At 35.1% G+C, this 19,986-nt stretch overlaps 1 protein-coding gene across 1 annotated transcript; it reads right to left on the bottom strand.

Annotated features, from left to right (window-relative positions):
* Nucleotides 1–12,641: 12,641 nt before the first annotated feature.
* Nucleotides 12,642–12,950, bottom strand: LOC116887817 (10 kDa heat shock protein, mitochondrial-like). Its single transcript, XM_032889340.1, has one exon. It carries the CDS (start codon nucleotides 12,948–12,950, stop codon nucleotides 12,642–12,644), a length of 309 nt encoding a protein of 102 aa, XP_032745231.1.
* Between the last annotated feature and the right edge of the window lie 7,036 nt (nucleotides 12,951–19,986).

The following is a 19,986-nucleotide window of genomic DNA, read 5'->3' as shown; positions in this document are numbered from 1 at the left end:
CTGGCTCTTACGATTTAGATATTAGATTCATACAATTGTATCATATGTATAAGTAAGTGCAGGTAACATTAATAAAGAGAAGGCCAGAAGTTGATACCCACCTACACCTTTGGATTTATGGAGAAGAGTATCTGCCTTAGATACTGTCAAAGGTGAAACTGTTTCTGAACTACATTTGAGGAATGACTTCACAAATGGCTTTAGAACCTTCAACAGAATACATGCAATCTGAATAATATATTTTCAGTTGATTGTATGAAATAATTTTTAGTTGGTTGTTTATGAAACTGAATAGTTGGTGAAATGATGTGAGGTAATGTTTAACAAACTACCCCCACTGATCAAATCTTGTTAGTTGCTTGCATTTAAAGTGAAGGTTTCATGGAAGAGCTATATCCCTTTCTTTATGGCAGCTGCTTTCATTCTTTAGAAGTTTCACTCACTGTGTCAAAGGCCATCTGGTCCACAAAGCTAAGTCTTTACCATACGTCCTTCAGAGCACTTATTTTGATCCATGTTACAAGATGCATGATTTGGTCCCAATCAAACAGGGAAACAGTGCTGACATCTTAGATCTCTAATTACACAGTCCCATATCAACTCTATATTGGGTCCAGAGTATAATGTTTGACCTTTCAGGGTTATTTATTAAGCCTCTAGAAATCTCTGAGATAATAATTCTTATACACCTAGTATCTTTTGAAGAATATATAAAATAATTTAGACAGTGTTTATCATGTAATAATCATATGATTTTTATCTTGAATATGGGAAAAGGAAGCAAATATTCATAGGATATTAAAAATATATCATTTAGGTCAGAAAGAAGTATTGGCCTACTGACATGGTATTAGCCTTTCAGTAATGGACTAATAACAAACTCCAGGTTAGGTAACTCATCATAGAATGGGTCTAGGCTATCTTTACTTGGTTTGTTTTAGAGAAGGATCTTCTTCCTTCCCACACCATTAACAGATTAGAAGCAGAATTTGTTCTTATCTTTAAAAGATTAACTCACAACTTTTCATTGTCATTTTTTTCTTTTTTTTTCTTTTTTTATCTTTATTAACTTGAGTATTTCTTATTTACATTTCAATTGTTATTCCCCTTCCCTGTTTCCAGGCCAACATCCCTCTAACCGTTCCCTTCCCCTTCTCTGTCGGTGTTCCCCTCCCCATCCTCCCCCCATTACTGCCTTCCTCCCAACAATCACGTTCACTGGGGGTTCAGTCTTGGCAGGACCAAGGGCTTCCCCTTCCACTGGTGCTCTTACTAGGCTATTCATTGCTACGTATGCAGTTGGAGACGAGGGTCAGTCTATGTATAGTCTTTGGGTAGTGGCTTAGTCCCTGGAAGTTCTAGTTGGTTGGCATTGTTGTTCATATGGGGTCACAAGCCCCTTCAAGCTCTTTCAATGCTTTCTAAGATTCCTTCAATGAGAGTCCCGTTCTCAGTTCAGTGGTTTGCTGCTGGCATCCACCTATGTATTTGCTGTATTCTGGCTGTGTCTCTCAGGATCGATCTACATCCGGTTCCTGTCGGCCTGTACTTCTTTGCTTCATCCATCTTATCTAGTTTGGTGGCTGTATATGTATGGGCCACATGTGGGGCAGGCTCTGAATGGGTGTTCCTTCAGACTCTGTTCTAAACTTTGCTTCCCTATTCCCATCCAAGGGTATACTTGTTCCCCTTTTAAAGAAGGAGTGAAGCATTAACATTTTGGTCATCCTTCTTGAGTTTCATGTGTTCTGTGCATCTAGGGTAATTTGAGCATTTGGGCTAATATCAACTTATCAATGAGTGCATACCATGTGTGTTTTCCTATGATTGGGTTACCTCACTCAGGATGATATTTTCCAGTTCCATCCATTTGCCTATGAATTTCATAAAGTCATTGTTTTTATTTGGAACTGTAGTTATATGTGAAGTGATAATTTTTCTCTAAGGGCAAAAAATTATCTGATTCTACTTTCTTTGAAAAACATCAGGGAGAGACTATTAGAAACTGATATAAATATAGTTTCAGTATTTATTTATAAAATATATTAGAAACTGATATAACTGTAGTTTCTGTATTAATTCATAAAGAAAAAATAAGCAAAGTTAAGTTTTCCTGTATATATATATATATATATATATATATATTTCCTCATAATATATGCTTGTATTTCATGGTGAATTTCATCATTTGAAGTGCAATTTCTATCAAATTTTTATCAAATTAAATAAAAGCTTATAGCTACTCTTAAATCTTAATTTTGATAATTACAGACTTTTTGATAATGGATCAGTATTTTTATAATAATTGATAATAACAGTAATTCTTGGACAGCTTCATTATTTGAAAATTTGCAGTTGAACATTTGTACATGCATATATATATGTATATATCAAATCAAATCATAAAATGGTTGTTAATTACTTCCTTAACATCTGTGTCTGTATTTCAGCAAGAGCCTATTTGTTTCAGGTCAGTCATTATTATAGGTATCCCAGGATACATATAGGTGAGATTAATGACCGCTTTTCAATTTTGGTAGTATACTATGGTGGTTTGAGTAAAAACGATCCTTATAGATTTGTAGGGAGTAAGATTATTGAGAAGTGTTGTCTTCTTGGAGTAGCTGTATCCTTGTTGGAGGAAATGAGTCACTGATGGTGGACATTGAAGTTTCACATGTTGGATCCAAGCCTCTCTTTTTAATGCTTGTCAATCCAGACCTAGTACTCTAAGCTATTTCTCCATCAATATGTCTGTCTGCATACCACCATGCTTCTTGCCATAATGTCAATGAACTAAACCTCTGAACCCAGAAGCAAGCCCCAATTAAATATCTTCCTTCATAAGAGTTGCCATGGTCATGGTGTCCCTTCACAGCAATTGAAATTCTATCTAAGACATGTACAGAGTATCTTCCAGTACTATGAGTTGGGCAGAAAAAAATGAGTTGAGATGAATCTCCTTGTCCAATGCGCATAACAAGCCAACAAACAAACAAGCAAATAAAAGACAACAATGTGTATGAGAGGTGGGGAGGAAGGAGGGGACTGTCGATGTCCAATCACATGAAGGAAATCCAATAATATTAACTTAAATATGCATATCTACATTCTAAATATCTACCCTTATATCCAAAAATAAGTGTAGGCCTTATCAAGAAAAATTCTCTTTGCAACAGACAGATACCATTACAGAAAACCACAACCAATCAAATGTCAAATTATAGAGTTCAATCCCAATGGAAATGTCTGCAAGACAGCGTTTCCACCCAAGCCTCAGGGAATATTGAGGAAGAGAGGGAGTTGGAAAGATTCTAAGAGCCAGAGAGAGGATCAAGTGTTTTCTGTGAGTTTGTCTCCCAGAAATGCAAGATGCTACACATAGGCATCATCAAGACTGCCAAAACATGGACTGAACAAGGCAAGCAATAATAGCCATGACCAAGTTTATAGGGAAAATCCACAAAGCCTTAACCTTACAGAAGGTAACACAAACAGCTAAGAGATGCTGAGTGTGGGACAAATCATCTGTCTTAGGGAAGAGCACACCAATTGCTTATGCAGTAACAAATGATCTCCCTGGAGACAGACACCAAATAACATTATATAGACTAATAGGCTCTCTCTCTCTCTCTCTCTCTCTCTCTCTCTCTCTCTCTATATATATATATATATATATATATATATATATATATGTATATATATATGTATATGTATATATATGTGTGTGTGTGTGTAACAATTAATGTAAAAAACTTCATGAATTTTTAAGAGAACTGACTTCAAAATGTCACCAGTTTTCAAGATAGAGCTCTTTATATCACAGCAAGATTAAGCTATCTTGTAAAGAGACTATCACTTGATAACTATTAAATGTTTCTATTTGGTAGCTTAAATTTAAAAAGAATTATATTTATACTACACTTTATTTCAGATATTAAGCTAGAAGAAGAATTTGAAATTATTTTAACTTAGGAATGTTAAAAGAAGGGAGAAGATTTACACTACAGGGTTTCATTATAGTCTCAGAATGTGTTGTAGACATGAAGACAGCTACAAGAGACAAAATCAATTAATTTTGCGATTCATAAGAAACAATCCATTCTATACATGATGTGTGTTAGAAAAACGTTAAAAATATTTTAAGATTTCCTTGAAAGGCTAGAAATTTATTTATATGTATGTAAAAGCATAATTGTCAAGTACTTATCAAGAAGTATTATTTGATACAGTAGTGACTGTCTATTCCTTTAGGAATCAGGGAATACATAATGTGAAGATGTAAACTGAGCTGAAATCAAGATTCTGAAAACAAATCAAATAACTACTAGCATTGTGTTTTGGTCCTTGGTGTTTCCTCTCCTTCAAAGCAAGCTATTATCAGCATCTAATATTACATTTATTTATATTTTTAAACAATTAAGGAATAATCTGCTTACATTAATTTATTTTGACCTATCCTAGTGTGTGTGTGTGTGTGTGTGTGTGTGTAAAGCAAAATAATATTATTTTGATATCAATAGCTTGATATTTGTCCTAACACATATCCACAGTCAAAACAGTGGAACTGATTACACAAAATGTTTATGTAATAGAGGTAGACCTGGAGAACAGACTTGACTCCCTATGAAGATATTCATGCCAAAGTCTGATGTAAGCATCATTTTGTGTGATGCTGCAAAAAGTTCTGGACCATCATACCTTCTTTGAAAACAACAAATGACTAACCTTTCTCTTTATAAGTGCTCTTAATATAAAATCATAAGCGGATTATAAATTAGTACTAGATTACTTTTGGAATACCACCATGTTCTGGTCAGTATTTTGGATTGTTTGTGACTACACATGTGTCTTTATATTTTCAAATATCCAAACATTTATTATTGAAGGAGAAGGAAAAATGAAAAAGAAAGATGGGAAGATACATGCTTGCCCGAAGGACTTCAGAAATCAACCTGAGAATTCTTGAACATATGGGATAAAATTATAGAAGACTGACTCTTTTAAAGGGTAGGCTGACAGGAACAGAAATAAATAATTTTTATTACTTTTACCATGACTTTATCTCCTTTAAAGCGAGATATGAAAAATACAGGCTACATTTTACAAAAGACTAACCAGACTATTCTTTGTGTTTAGTATGCGGCATGTTTATTGAAAATGAGAAAAATATAAATAGTAGTAAACATTAAAATTTTCTAATAAAGGTTACAATATTTTAATATCTTAGACTGGTTCTCAGACTATTTATGGCTAAAATCAAACTTAAAATATGGAACAATGGCTATAATCTCATGGTGAACTCTATGAGGAAGGAAATATACAGCATTTAATTTAATGTCTAACTCTTTTATAAATATCCAAGAGGGATGAGCTAAAAACAAGCTGAAAATACCAGGAGAACAATAACAGAAAGCAAAACCAATGAAACAGGCTTCCAGCGTTGAAAATGAAGAACTCATAAGTGCACACAATAGACTTCACTGCTCGCTGGTCTTCAGATTGCTTTCACACCCCATGGAATAGTACAAATAAAGCCAAATACATGCCACTTGAAGGGAACAGAAATATCCTACAGTGGGAAATTGTTCTAGGTGGCAGAAAGAAAAAAGGCTCAGTAACTCAAACAAATGAAAGATTACTTAGAAATGTTTAACAATAGATCTTATAAAGGGAATGGTTAACAAGCAACATATGCAAAATGACTTGGCAGGTTCAAATATTGTGACATTTATATTGTCCTTTTTTCCTAAACATTAATATGTAATTTTGCAGGGAAACTACATATCTCAAACTGAAAATTTCAGTTTTCCATGGAAACACTTTGATAAATACAAACACATAGTTAACATAAACTTCAATACACTCTGAAAAGTATCATCAACCACAATGTTTACCATAATATAGACAAAATTAGGTCCCTCTTGGATGTATACAATGTCATTGTAAAAAGAGTAGAACAAGTTCTGGAAAAGAGACTGGATTTCTTTAAAAAATGAAAAGACAACGAACCAGCACACCAGTGTCCACTCAATGTAAGATAACCAGTAGGGAGGCTAGTACCTGGGGAAGACCACATCTCTCATTCTTAGCATTCATCAGTTGCACTGTTCTATGTCTAAGGCTGGGAACCCATGCGAATTTTGCCTTCAAGTAACATTTTATAGACTTTTTATGGTGAGGTTTTTTTTTTTCCAGAGCTGAAGACTGAACCCAGGGCCTTGTGCTTGCTATGCAAGCGCTCTACCACTGAGCTAAATCCCCAATCCCTATGGTGAGGCTTTATTTACACAAGAAACATGTTTGTATAGTAGACACACAAGAAATATGTTTGTATAGTAGACACACACACACACACACACACTTAGTTTTTTTTTTTAAGAAACAAATACTCTAGAGGAATTTTAATCCAGAAACATGGTTGTACTGATCACATCTAAAGACCTTCTAGGTCTGTGTGATATATCTAGACTGCAATCACATACACACACACAGTCACAGATATGCCCTTATGAACATAGAAAAGCATGTTCCCTGTGCTATGGTGGGGCATCTTTGAGAATATGCCCCAGAGTGGTAGCTGCATCGTCAGATAGATCTGTTTCCAATTTTCTAAGGAACCTCCAGGTTGATTTCCAGAGTAGTTGTACCAGTTTGCAATCCCACCAGGAATGGAGGAGTGTGTCTCTCTCTCCATATTCTCACCAACATGTGTTGTCACCAGAGCTTTTGATCTTAGCCATTCTGATTAGTATAAGGTGGTATCCAGGGTCGTTTTGATTGCATTTCTCTGATGACTAAGAACTTTGAACATTTCTTTAAGTGTTCTGTAACTATTCGAGATTTCAGTGTGACTATTTTGTCACATTAGATGAGCAAGGCTCACAAAGTAGAGAGACAGGCTGCTTGGGTCTGTGAAACTGCAGAAAAGTAGGAATTTTGCCAGTTTTGAGTTACAGTGCTTATCTTCTCAGGGAGGATAGAAGAACCAGAAAGGAAATATAAATCTTTTGTATTGCAAAAATCAAGCTAGCAAATAGGTTTTGAAGGCTAGGTTCAAATATAGAGGAGCACAGATGAAATTCAGTTCACAGAAGTGAAGTAATGTGCAGGTCTAGTCACAGGAACATGGGAAAAAGAGTACTGTTCTCAGATATGAAATATAAGTTCCCATTTGGAAGCGAGAAGAAAGCAACCACAAGAGGGAGGGAGAGACCTGGGAGAGAATGGGGACTAGGGACTAGGGGAGAGGGGAACATGATCTGGTATTGGGTGGGAGAAAAGAATTGAAGCCATGAGGGTCAGCAGAAAGAATGGAAACAGGAGACATAGGGAGGTAGGAGGTTGGGAGTAGCATCTAGAATATACCTGAGCTCTGATGGGTGAGAGACACCTAGAACTCAAAGAGGGGGACCCTAGATAAAATTCCCTACAGTGAAGAGAGGGAACTTGTAGAGCCCACCTCCAGCAAAAAGACAGGGCAGCAAGTGAGTGATGACGTTGTTATCCCATAGCCGAAACTCTGACCCAGAATTGTTCCTGTCTGAAAGAACTGCAGTGACAATAATGGAGAAGAGCCTGAGGAAAAGAAGGTCCAGAGACAGGCCCAAAGTGCGATCCAGCTCAAGGGGAGGCCCCAAGGACTGACACCATTACTGAGGCTATGGAGCACTCACAGAAAGGGACCTATCATGTCTGCCCTCTGAAAGACCCAGCAAGCAGTGGAAAGAGTCAGATGCAGATATTTGCATCCAACCAATGAACAGAAGCTGTTGCCCCTGTGGTTGAATTAGGGAAAAGCTGAAGGAAGCTTAGGAGGAGAGTGACCCTGTAAGAGGACCAGTAGTCTCAGTTAACCTGGACCCTCCAGATCTCTCAGACACTGGATCACCAACCAGGCAGCATACGCCAGGTGATTTGAGGTCCCCAACACATATACAGCAGGGGAATAAGGGGCCTGGGTTCAGTCAGAGAAGATGCCCCTAACCCTCAAGAGATTGAAGGCCCCAGGAAGTTTAGAGGACTTGTGGGGTGGGACAGGGAGGGGATATCCTCATGGAGAGGGGTGGGGTGGGGAGGAGGTATGGGATGTGGGAAAGTGAAAGGGTAGACTTGGGGGGGGAAATCTGGAGTGTAAAAATAAATAAATAAATAAATAAATAAATAACTGTAACCAATTCATAACTCTGTTGATTTTAAATATAAAAATAATTGTCTATACATGAAAATAATTAGTAATATTGTAAAATAATTGCTAGGAGTTCATAATATTACTATTTTATACGTTTTATTTACATAATTATCTATAAATTAAAAGTAGTATTTATTAAAATATTCATATATTTGTATATACAGAGAGAAGGAAAGAAAGAGAAGAGAAAGAAAGAGCGAGAGATAAAACTAAGACACGGGTTATAGTTCATGAATATTTTTTCCAATATTCAGTAATTTTAATATTTAGGTAGTATTACAAAATATGCATTGACTGAGATCTCTACTGGATGTATTATAATATAATTAGAGCTCAGAAGATTTTAAAAATATATATTATGCACTGAAACTTTAAGTTCAAAGTCAGGCAGGTCGGTATGCAATCCTGTTACTTTCAAATTCTATCTTGCTATTTGTAACATTCTAAACAAATGCATCCTTCTCTATAGTATTCAGTAGGGGTCCCTGATCTCTGACCAATGGCTGGCTGTGAGAATCTGTCTCACATCAGCTGTTGTTAGCTCCTCTCACAGGACAGCCATGCTATTCTCCAGTCTGCAAGTACAACATAGCATCTATAACGGTCTCATAGCATCTGTAAAGGTCTCAGGGCCTGGTTATGGGATTTATCCAGTTGGGCTAGTCACTAGTTGGTCATTATCTTCAGTCTCTGCTCCATTTTTGTTCCTACATTAGACTAAGGTCACTCACATTGAGTCCTGGGAGCCTCCCCCATCCCAAGTCTGTGGGACTTTCTAGAGGTCCCGCCCCCAACTCCAGGCAGCTGAATGTTTCCATTCATTCTCCTGTCACTCTGAGCATCTCTCCTGTCCCCATACCTGATCCTATCCCCCTTTTCTCCTTCCACTCACCTCTTCCACCCAGGTTCCTTTTCCCCTCTGCCTTCCATGATTATTTGTTTTCATTTCAAAGTAGGATTGCAGCATACTTATTTAGGGCTTCCTTTTATTTTTTAACTTTTCAGGGTTTGTGGGGTGTATCATGGGTATTCTATACTTTTTGGCTAATATCCACATATTAGTGAGTACATACCATGTGTGTCCTTTTGGACCTGGGTTACCTCACTGAGGATGATATTTTTTAGTTTCATTCATTTGCCTACAAAATTCTCAATGTACTTGGTTTTTAATAGCTGAATAGTACGCCATTGTATAAATTAACCATGTTTTTGTATACATTCTTCCTTGTATACATTATTCCTCCAGATGAGTGAGTGACATCTAGACTGCTTCCCGTTTCTGGCTATTACAAATAAGGCTGCTATGAAGATAGTGGAGAACATGTCCTTGTGCTATAGCAGAGAATCTTTTGGGCATATGCCCAAGAGACTTATAGCTAGTTCATCAGGAAGAACTGTTTTCAATTTTCTGAGGAAGTGCCAGATTGATTTCAAGAAGTGTACAAGTTGGAAATAGTTCCAACAATGCTTGTATGGAAAAGTTAGGGGAAAGGATTAAAGAAACTCAAGGGGCTGCAATCCAACAGGAAGAGCAACAGTGTCAACTAACCTGGACCCTTGGAAGATCCAGAGACTGAGTCACCAATCAAAGACCATACTTAGGCTGGTCTCAGCTCCTGGGCATATATATACTAGAGGACTGCCTTTCCTGGCTTTAGTGGTAGAGGATGTGCCAATCCGGTATAGACTTAATGCCCCAGCATGAGGGTATACCTGGTTGGTGGTGAGGTACCCTCTCAGAGTCAAATAGAAAGGGAGATGGAAGTAGAGAACTCTGTGAGGGGAACCTGGTTCGTGACATTTAGGATGTAAATAAAATAATTAATAAAAAATAAATTAATAAATAAAAATTAAAATTAATCATTTTACCATGAAAAGAAAATTCAGGGTGATGAAGAGTAATTAGAAAAGGCAAACATTGAAGTGAGCCATTAATTTAAGGTATAACTCAAAAGCAAAAACATCACAAAACCCAAGTACTGAAACATCTAATATATTATACAAAAGAACAAATAAAATAAGGACCAAGATTTTACACTATAAAGATGAATTTTAATGTAATACTTAGGAGAATTTTAATTTTGGATAGATTGAAAATTAGACCTGAATAGAGCAAATACATAATAATTAAATAATAATAATAAATAATACAAAATTTAAATTCTTATATGTAGAAGCTAAAACCTAACACAGGAAAGTTAGTAGTAGAAAACAATAAAGGTGCATGGTGTGGGATCAGGATAAAGATCAGATGCATTTTAAATCAATGTATTCATGAGTGGAAGTAGCACACTGACGTTAACATGTACAATTAGATAATTAACTAATACAGAAAGAGGAAAAGGTATAGGGTCATGTATAGGTCTCTGCTTTTGTTCTAATATTTTAAGTAGATTATAATTGCAAGAGTAAAATGTTTGTGAACTTAAGAAGATCAAAATTAAGCCTATGTATTATTTTAATGCTCTAATTTAAAATACTTGAATTATGTGTATATTGTGTGTATACATCTATTATCAACCTAAAATTAATATTATCTGGTGATTGGTAATCTCACATTTTTGTGTAGTAAAGCATCTAAGAAATGGTTATTCCAAGGCACTGAATGTAAGAAAGACTACCTGACTAAGTAGAATGTTATCACTTTCTATCTCAGAAAAAGAAACATAATTAAGGCTCAGCCAATTGGCTGCTACACTTAGGCTCTTTAAAATTAACCTAGATCTTTGTATCCAGATGCCAATGGGCAGTGAAGGAGGTGAAAGAGTTAGCTGAGTTGAAAGTCTAGCAGTATCCACAATGAGGTCTGATATCAGCACACCCAGAATGTTTCTCACAAATAAGTTCTACCAAAGATTATATGCATGGTTTTCCTGACTTTATTTGTTAACACTCGTATTCAGCTATCTTTGAACACCATGCTCAGTAAAAACTAATGGTTTTGTTCAATGGAATAGATATTTTTTTACATTTTGTTAATAGAACACACTGTCTAATTTTCTGAATAGTTGGCACAATATTTTTGTTGTTGTATTGGGTGACAATATTTTTCTTTCACATTGTCGGAAATATTTTTAGATTCTTCTATTTGGTATAAATTATTACCATTCTTGTATTAGTTGAAAAATAAAGAACAACACAAAACAGAGCTCAATCTAAAAAAATACCATGTCAGAAACAAGTGAAAACTAATTAATTTTTTATTTTCAAACAGCTCTCTAATTGGACACAAGACCCTCTCAATAAGAAAATATCATGCCTGATAGTGGATGCTTGCTCAAGTATGAGTGTTAGAGAGCTAATCCTGGAGTACAAGATTCTACCACTACTTTACTAAGATAGTCTGTCTACTACCAACAGTATAGACATTTGTTTAGCCCAAGACTTAAATGTAGTCTTCAAGATTCTTGAAAGAGACTACTCCTTGTAATGAACAGAAACTATTACAGAAAAGCACTATCAATCAAAACAGAGATTGTAGAATCCTCTGCAGGTATATCCAAAACCACAACCATACCCGAGGCTCAGGGAACACAGCAGAAGAATGTCAGTAAGACAGCAAGAGCCGTGGGAGCAGGGATTGTGCTGTGAGGTCATTTTTCCTAGTACTATCAGAAGTTACACCAATAGTGTCTCAACATTTCTGCCTAAACATAAAGAGAACTAGGAAAACAATAATAGACATGTGAGTGGATGGAGAAAAGTTCATACGGACTCAAACCTGAAAAAGAATAATTAAAAACACTGAGTGGCAGAGACAGTCTTCTTCAGGGGAGTACAAACCAGTTCATTTTCCAATTCCAAATAGCCATCCCTGAAAACATACATGGGAATTACATTATACGTATGGAGCAGAATTACACACACACAAACACACACACACACACACACGAACACGTATACATAATGTACAATATGTAGTATAGTATATGTGCATATTTAATGTATACATACATGAATGTATGCATAATTATTATATATACATGTACCCAATTTGATATTTTGCTATCTTCTATTAGATAATATATCTTACATGAACACACATATATATACATATAAATATATATACATAAGTAATATATAATGCATATATGTATGTATACATACATATGCATGTAGTGACAATTTATAAAAAGAGCACATTAATTTAAAGGAGAGAAAGCAGGGTACATGAGAGAATTTGGAGGGAGAATATGGAAGAAATGATGCTATATTAATAATTCTTAATAAGTGCAAATCTTTTACAAATCTAACTTCGAATAAAATAAGTGAGAGCACCTCACATATTATATGTGAAAATGTGGAAGATATTCTAAAATGTCTTAAGTTTTTCAGTTTAGGCATCATTTGGTTATTATAAAAGGAAGGCATGGAAGTTATTTGCATGATGAAATAGTTCAGAACATCAGTGGAATAGGGAGCTTCACGTGATAGCATTTCAACAGTGATTTCAGTCGACATACGTTCCAAGAACGTCACCATCTCTAAATAGGAAATAATCCTTGTCATCTAGAACTGCTTTGGTGCCTCCATATTCTGGGAGAAGAACTTTGTCTCCAACTTTCACAGTGACAGGCTGAATCTCTTCACCCTTTTTTTTCATGCCTGATCCCACAACCACGATCGTTGTCTGCAATACTTTTCCTTGTGACTTTTCTGGAAGCATAATGCCACCTTTGGCTACAGTTACTGCAACACTCCTTTCCACCAGTACTCTGTCAGGGAGCAGAAGAGACTTCCTAAAAACTTGTCCAGCCATGACTTGCACCATTTCAGCTCCGGGCTCTGCCAAAGTGTCTTATTTTATTGATTCATATATAATGTTCAGTATGGAACATAGGAACAGTATGTCCACTTTCGTGTCATTATTAATTATGTTACTTCAAAGTTTAATGAGATTCATTTTTCTCCTTCCCTCCTGTTTTCATCATTTCTTTGAAACAAATGTTTCTCAAAAACATATAACTCGGTTAAAAGTTGAAGACATTGAACATAGTTGTTTGGCATCTAAGTTGAAACTTATAGGACCACGAATAATCTACCTCCTAAGTAAGATTCCGAGGCCTGTGTCTCTGAGGCTTAATGAATGATAAAAAATATGTTTTAGCAAGTGGATCCACTTTTTAAATCTTCTATATGCAAATTAATGTTAAGGGGCTTTGTTTTAATCATGATAGGTAATAGTGTTGAAGATGCAATTCATTATACATGTGTTGTATCATTTATATTTAAAATCCTCCATCCATTATCTAAGTTCTCTCCTAGATTTTTCATTTGTTTATTAATTGTAGTTTTGAGACAGGTTCTCACCTTGTAGACCTGTGTGACCTGATACTTGCTATATAGTCCAGTCTGGCCTAGAACTCATAGACACCTGTCTGATTCTGCCTCTCCAGTTGCTGGGATTCAAGGTATGGCCACCAAACATTCCTAAGTCAGTGAAAATATATTTCTGCTATTTTTATTTATCTTTTATCAGCCTTCTCTTCTGAAAGCTTAAATTATCCTACCCTCCTTAATTTTTTTCTGGAAATCTAAAAATGTCTGTGCATTTATGACTTTGTGCATTTTAAAAATGCTTATCCCGTCCCTAAAACTAATATGGATTTTTTTTAAATAAACAATTTTCTGTTATTCTGACAAAATGTCTAAGTTGAGCGACTTAAAGTAGGAATGGTTCCTTTTAGCTTAGAAGATAATCAGCTGCATCCACAGTTGTTGAGGCAGTTTGAAGACCCAAGTTCTGAAGGAATTTTCTCAGTGTTGAAATATTTCCTTCTAGCAGTCAGGAGAAAGCTTATCAGACTCTGAAAGTTAATGAATCTACAAAACTCAGGAAACTCACCAATCTTAGAAAACCCAGTATGTACAAAAGTAAAAAGATTTGCAATGTTTCTCTTTAGTTTCCATAAGCAATGAACAATGCAGAGGAGAAAGAGATGCTTCTGGAAAGCTGCTTGTATTATTGGAAACTTCTTCATATTTTGTTTTTTAAGTTCATCACTCATTCTGGTTAACGTTCATTTTTATTGCTGATATTATAGCTGCTTTTGTGTCATTCACTTAAACAAACCTCTACTCATGTTTTCAAAATTCTTGGGATTGTCAAGCCAGGCATAGATGTAACCAAGTATTTGGTATGTCATCAGTGTCTTACCCAAGAACAAAAGTACTTTTTGTTCATGAATCACAAAGAAATAAATTATACCATGGATCCAAATAGAAATTGACAGAACCGAAGATGAACAGGGAATTGAACCCATTGCATAATTCCTGTAATGTTATAAGACATGGAATTGTGTTCTGAAGCGGATACTTTTGAGATCAGAAAATCTGCAGTGGCAGTCCCAGTATGACAACCATCTTCTGAGTGATGTACTACAGTATTTGTGCTTCATGTTATATGTGATTAGATAAGTAGTCTAGGTCTGTGAAAATGGAGTGCCCTTGAAGAGAACGTCCAGGTGGTCATTTTTATCTCTCTGACAAGCTTCTAACCTAAACGGATTTTGGTGTATGAGCACAAATATGACTGCAGCACACATGATTGATTAGAATATATTCCAGTTTCTGACAGTGGTATGAATGTGAATAGATCTTATTCACACCGTGATGGGAGCAGTGTGGATTTTACTGTGGGTGATAAGACATGCAACTGAGACGTATCAGTGTTCCCAGAGAGAACTTGCCTTTCTAAGGGAGGAATTACACTGAGAAAAACCATGAGGATATTATCTTCCATTTTAGCCTTTGCATTAACAGAAAAGAAAATGAAAGGCAGAGAATGAGATTGAAGCTCTATTTTTTTTTTATTCCTAGTGGACTATAAGGGCAAAGCTACAAGTTATACCCATGTTAAGAATCTTTCCTAGAACAAACATGGAGAATCTGTGGAAAGTAAGTTGAATAGTGAGGATAGGGAGGAAAAAGTAGAAATGATAAAACATACTTCTCAGTGATCTGACCTTTAAGACAGAGAAGAAGAAATATAATGACTCAGCATGCTGAGATACCTTTTAATAATGTCCCAGCAAAAGAAACTATATGCTAGTCAAGTAAAACTATGCGTGTGAACTTCTTGAAGTGAAGAAATTTTAAGCAAGAAATGAGAGTTTCTCACAGCCTGAATAGTGAGGCTGAGGTCGTATAAGAAAATGTGTCAGAGAGTCACAAAAATGAAAAATAGTAATATCTATGTATCACTCTTAGAAAAGGGTTGCTTAATTTTATATAATAAAAAAAGAAATCAGTGCCTAAAGGAGAGGCTCACAGGAGCAATTGGAGATGCTTGTTTGCCAAGTGTGGTTCCTGTGAATATCAGAAACAAGAAGGCAATAGAGGGCAAATAGACATTATCGAATGAATTGAGTGTATGAGATGCTCTGTTTTGATAAATATAAAGGCCTGATAGGATTGTGTTTATAAGAGTTATGAAAGAGGTGACTTCAGCAGGGACCTTGTAACTAAGGCTTTCAGCCATTGATACCATGGTAGGTAGTCACATTTACAAGATTGGAAGGATTCCAGTAATGATTTAGTACTCATATAAATTGGTTTCACAAAATATTAAAGTATGCAAGAGGAGTTTCAAAACCAAAAATATATGATGAGGCCTATTTGTATTACTAAAAACTAAATATGGCTAGATTTATGTCAAGATGAAAGCCCTGAAACTAGTATTGTCACTACCATCCATACCAGTGTCCTAAACACTGCTCATTTGACAAAAGAATTGTGTGCCTTTTTTATGTTCTCTGGATCTTACCAATACAACTTTTATAATTTAGCTGCTTAGTTGCTGAATGTCACTAATTTGTTTCAACTGGAGGGATTCAGGTTTTTTTTCCCAAGGTTACTTTCACACTTCTGTTAATAGTCATGATATGGTTGGACAGAGTTCATCCTTGATATTCTGCCCACTGTTTGAAAAATGTTAATTATATAGAGGATATAATATTAGGTTCTAATATTATTTATAAATTTTAAAGCATCAGGAAGGCACAGAAATGCACATAAAAGAATGTGAATGGAAAAAAATCAGTCTGAGAAAGATTCAAGGGTCAGACACAGTTCTGAAATTCTTGGAAGTATTAAGGTCAAATTAAATACTTTTCAACTTGTGACACAGTAATGTAGAAACAACCATACCTAGAAATGATTTATTTTTTAGGAAGGTTTACCTATCCCATTTTGCTCAAGATGCTCTTTGACCTGGACCAGCCAATGAGTCTTCAGTGAAAGGGTCCTGAGTAGGAGGACCAGGAGCTGAGATGATAAAGAACAAATTGGAAACTTTATGATCAGGTCTTACTTAAATTGATGGCTTATGAAAGAAGTGAAACATCTTATATAGTATTTGCAGGTGTAATTTGGAACATAGTCAGTAGAGAGCTATTATACTGTAGATGAAGTTAAGAGGAGTCTAATCATCCAATGATGCACAAGATATATCACAGGCATCAGAGGCTTGCCATACTAGGGCCTTGGGACCTAAAATCATAGTCACATAAGATGGGAATTGTTAATTTCACAGGATCAGAAGTCATAGATTCCCCTAAGACTCTGATCCCAGGACAGTACCAGCTTTCAAATCATAGGTTTAGAGAACTTGATGTCTTCCTTTTCATATATCAGAGTCTCAGGGAATGCTCACAAATGCTCTGGCACCAGACTACTACTGGCATTGCCAAGCAGGTCCTGTCCTAAATAAGGAGTTTTGTTTCTTCCCCATACATCAAGGCCCCAGAAAAAGCCATGGTTCAATAAAACTCTCAGCAGCTCATAATTTCTATAGCTCGTTAATAGGGTATAATATGATGTTGAAAACAAAAAGCTCAAGAGGCATTTGTACAGACTTGAGATCCTTGTAGGATCAACTAGCCATCTTCTATCCCAAGCATGAGCAATTCAGAACAAAAGTATCAATACTAGCTATACGTATAGCAGTAGGCCCACCTCAATATCAACGAAAACAATTTAACCAATGAAAGATTGACTCTGTTTGGTAAGGTACAAATCAATGTATGCAAATGTGTCAAGCATATTAACATTACCAGTGTGGAGCTTGCAAGCACTGCTGCCATTATCATATAAGCTATGATGACAATAGTGTCCTTTCAAGTCACTAGACCATCTCCAGTAACTTGTCCAACAGTCAAATTGACAAAGTGTTAGAAGAACTGCTCATGCTATAGTTACCTATTTAATCAATGGAACAATGATTGTCATCAAATAAAATGGATAGCTATAGCAAATTAAAAGAACCCAGTACCATTAAAATGGATTCAAGAAACGTTTTTTTTCTAATTTTTCTTAGTCAAAGAACTATAAGACAAATGCATTATATTGTTTTAGTAATTTCTTTAAAGTATTGGCAACCACAAGTCTCATAGTATTATTATTTATGATTAATCAAATTTCAACTAAAATAAATTGTTCAATTTTTCATCTATGCAACTTTAATTAAAACAACATAATCTGAAGTCTTTAAAAGGGAAAACAACTTCTACTTTTTGGATCTTTAGATTGGATTCCTGGTTTAAGAAACATAGGTCTTTATCTGAACATTTGACTTGATATAGGAATCAATTTAAATAGTCAAGTAAGAGTATAGTAATAAAGTTTGAGAACTGGGACAATCATCTTTAAAGTTCAATTTGATTAATATTAGCAGATACTAAAATAAATTTATTGATTAATAATGAAAGCATACTATTAGTATAATTATTCTATATGAAAATTGAAAATGGGATTATTACTTTGAAAAATTAGTTCTAAAATTTTTTTTATTCAACAACTAGTAGTAATTAATAGTAGCACTGTGAAGAAAGTCCAGGAAAGGGGCCTTGTAATCATTTTTATGTTAAGTTAGCTAATATATGAATGATAGCTGATACATGTCACCTAGATCAACTTTAAGTGACCATTTAGAAATAATAAAATTGAACTTTTATAATGCAGTATCTACAAAGATTAACTCAAGATTGGCTCAGAATTAAGTGTGAAGATTTTAACTGTGAGGTGAACATAGAAGAAAAGCTTCATAATGTTAGTTTTATCAGTATTTGATGTTTTTAAACTTATTTCATCAAAAGCATTGAAACAAAAGCAAGTATAGATATATGAGAATACATGAAACTAAGAGAAATCCAAAGAGCAGAAATAAACAAAATGGAATGACAAACTTTTAAGATGCAAAAAATATGTATCCACTAAGGGACATAGATGTATATGTATGTATATGTATATATGGAATGCCTATACTTAATGTAATAAAAGTAACTAAAAGATTTGCCAAGAATTAAACAATTTTTCAAAGTTGACACAAAAATAACCAATGGGTATATGAGTAGGTATAAAAACCTTCTAATCAGATAAATGCAATTCAAACCAAAATAGATATCTCACTCTGAAATTATATATATATATATATATATATATATATATATATATATATATATGCTCTTACCATAAAAGCAAATTAGAATCACTTCAAAGTTGAGAAGAAATTGAAATGCTTGTATATTGTGATAAATAAGTTCATGACATTTCAACATAGGTGTTAGGATGTTAAAATGAGAATAGCCCCTGTAAGCTCATAGTTTGAATATTTGGTCTACAGTTGGTGAAACTGGAAAAAATTGGGTGATCTATCCTTATAGAAGGAGGTGTGTCTCATGAGACAGGTTTTGAGGTTTCAAAAGACTTATGCCATTACGAATGTGCTTTATTTGTCTATTGCTTGAGGATCAAGGTATGAGCTCTCAGCTGCACTTTCACCTATGAATTTGTTCCACTATCATGGACAAGATTTGTTTCCTGATTAAAGCAAGACATGTTTGTAGGAAAGAGTCCCCTTCTTTCTTACTTCAGATGAGGACATGATAGTTGATGCTATGATTGTCATTTTGAGATCATGAGTCAAAAGGCAAGTAAATGGCAGACACCTAAATTTTAACCAAATTTTGAACCCCTAAATACACACAGAACAACAAGCATATATGAAAATATTGCTAAAGATAAGTCTATCTGGGCCCTCTGTTGTTAGCAACCAGTGCTGCTTAATCATTCTCAACTATTACATATAGTCAGAGAGACTTCCTAAGAGAAGTCATTTTCTTCCAAGCCTTCTTTTTAAGTAGAAAATAGAGTTTTTCTATTCCAACCACAGATTTCCCCCGCTCCAAGCTTCCTAGTTTCTCCCTCACCAACCCTCTCACCCAGATCCCTTCTCCCTTCATTTACTCCTCAGAAAAAGACAAACGTCTAAAAGATGATAGCCAAACAGAACAAAAATAAGGATGTAATAAGACAAGGCAAATTCCTCCTATTGTTGTAGGACAAGGCAACCCAGTAGAAAGAAAAGAACCCCAAGAGCAAGCAAAGAGTCAGAGATACACCGACTTCCACTTTTTGAAGTCCAACAAAACACCAGCTATACAAGAAACACACCTGACCATCAAGGATAAATATTAACTCAGAGTAAAGGCTTAGACAAAGTTATTCTTTAAAAAATGAACCTAAGGCACAAGGTAGGATAGCCATTTTAATATTTAACGAAATACATCTCAAACCTAAATTGATCAAAATTCATCAAAGGTAAGTCCATTTCAATTCTTAATATCTATATTTATAACACAAGTATACCAACCATTGTAAAAAGCAAAACAAAATAAAAAACTATTACAGCTTAAATGAAACATTGACCCTTACACACTGCTAGAGGGAGACTTCAATAACCCTCTTTCAATGGAAAGGTCATCCAGACAAAAATTAAAGTGAGAAATGCTGGTAGT

This window comes from Rattus rattus, chromosome 1, assembly GCF_011064425.1.
Source record: "Rattus rattus isolate New Zealand chromosome 1, Rrattus_CSIRO_v1, whole genome shotgun sequence".
In the NCBI taxonomy this organism is placed as follows: Eukaryota; Metazoa; Chordata; class Mammalia; order Rodentia; family Muridae; genus Rattus; species Rattus rattus.
Note: the sequence above shows the minus strand (reverse complement) of the source record. Positions and strands in the feature narration are given on the sequence as shown.